Source organism: Ruditapes philippinarum, unplaced genomic scaffold (assembly GCF_026571515.1).
Source record: "Ruditapes philippinarum isolate M1 unplaced genomic scaffold, ASM2657151v2 ctg21140_1_1_1_1, whole genome shotgun sequence".
NCBI lineage: Eukaryota > Metazoa > Mollusca > Bivalvia > Venerida > Veneridae > Ruditapes > Ruditapes philippinarum.
The window spans coordinates 11,395-13,184 of record NW_026867285.1 but is presented as its reverse complement, the minus strand read 5'-3'; the positions used below and the strand labels follow the sequence as shown (position 1 = coordinate 13,184).

Genomic DNA, 1,790 nt, shown 5'->3' with positions numbered 1-1,790 from the left:
ATAAAAGAACAAAACTGAGGGTAATACTGGTTCTTCAATTTAATTTGTAGTGGACACTAGTTATAGTTAACAGGTTACAAAGTACTTCTCCACGTCAAACATCATATATCATAGATCGTACAACATAAACATCATATCGCATCAATCACAGTTACATCACTGTTACAATAAAGTTACATCACATCTACATCACATCTACATCACATCTACATGTCACAATGACCAACAACTTCTTTAACACAAAGAATGACCTCAAGTGACCCTAACTTTAGGAGGGAAACGTTATGGTTGAGCAAATAGCAAATGTGGTCAAGGGGACATAATCACACAAAGTAAAGATTAAAATCAAATAAGGCCGACAGAGTTACCTTTCTTGGAAAATAGCAAAAACCTTAAAAATAGCACTTGGTTATACTACGACTGAAACTCATACTTTTTCTTCTTTCTTGTAGAAATAACTGACTTTCTAATGTCATCAATACAGCTTTCTGTAGAGTGTCTGGTCTAGATTGTTGTACATAAAATCTCAATTCACTATCTTCTAAAGCTTGCAAGAAGTATGTGATAGCTTCTTGTTCTACAGTTAATTGTGTAGCTCCTGGGAATGATTTTCTGGTTAATTCTTTAATGCTAGATGCAAGATCTTGGATTGTCTCATTCTTCTTCTGTCTTCTGCTTCGCAACTGTGCTTTGTAGAGACTACTTTGGTTGTTGGGTTCAAATTTTTCTCGTAAGATTTCTTTTACACGATCATAGTCATTTTGTTCATCTAACGAAATATCACTTAAAGAACCTAGAGCCTTTCCTCTTAAATTAATTAATAAATTCATGGCTTTGTCAATGTTGGACCATCTATTCATTCTGGCCACTAGTTCAAACTGTCTCAAATAATTTTCAAATGAAGTGGTACCATCATATGTAGCTGGTACCATTGGACGTATCAAAGGTTGGGCATTACTATAATGTCCTACATTCAAATTTCTAGGCGCCATAGAAACTTGAGAATTATATCTGTTATCTGTCTCAGGATATGCTTGTCTGTTGTCTAAATAAAACCTAGGGTTGTTAAAATTATAATCATTAATTCTATTTCTATGTGTCATGGACACATCTGTAGTATCTCTTGATCTATGAACTGGACCATCAGTAAAATATTCCTGTCCATTATCCCCAGGGTTTATGCTTGAAGCCTGTCGTATCCTAGGTGTCATTGCCACCTGCCCGTGGTTCGCAAAAACGTGCACGTCCGGACGTGTGTAAAACTCATGCGACCACCCCTGCCCTCAAGACTTGCTTGACTGTAACTAAAATGTGGTCGGGACCTTTCAAGGACCAAATGATTTATTGAGTAGGAATTTGATGCAATCTGGGCTCTATTATCATTATTACCTTGGCCAAGGCTTTCATTTAAAACAGGGTCCTTCATTAAGGCGCCCTCAGCCCCACACCTAATAATTTCTTCATTCCCCGAATATCTGTACCTATCACGTACAGTTTCGACATTTTCCTTACTGTAATTATGGTCTGATACTGCCAAAGACACAGGTGGTTCTATATAGGTTCTTTTATCAGGGTTAATCTGTTGTCTTGGCAGTCTAAATGTAACTTCTCCACTTGGAGTTGCTAAAATTTCTTCATTTAAACTATCTTCTTCCCTAGGAGTGAGAAGCGTTCTAGATTTTCTAATGAGGGTTGATTGAGGTTGCATATGGTCATCTTGGAAAGGTTCATCTGTATCTGAGTCATATATTATAGTGGGAGATTTGTCCTCACTCATTATGTTATCTGTA

At 36.8% G+C, this 1,790-nt stretch overlaps 1 protein-coding gene across 1 annotated transcript; it reads right to left on the bottom strand.

The window, feature by feature from the left end:
• Nucleotides 1-411: 411 nt before the first annotated feature.
• Nucleotides 412-1,220, bottom strand: LOC132735516 (uncharacterized; the record flags this gene model as incomplete). Its single annotated transcript, XM_060722472.1, is given in 1 exon segment — nucleotides 412-1,220. A coding segment is annotated over 1 exon segment (800 nt), but the record flags the coding sequence as incomplete, so codon positions are not given.
• Between the last annotated feature and the right edge of the window lie 570 nt (nucleotides 1,221-1,790).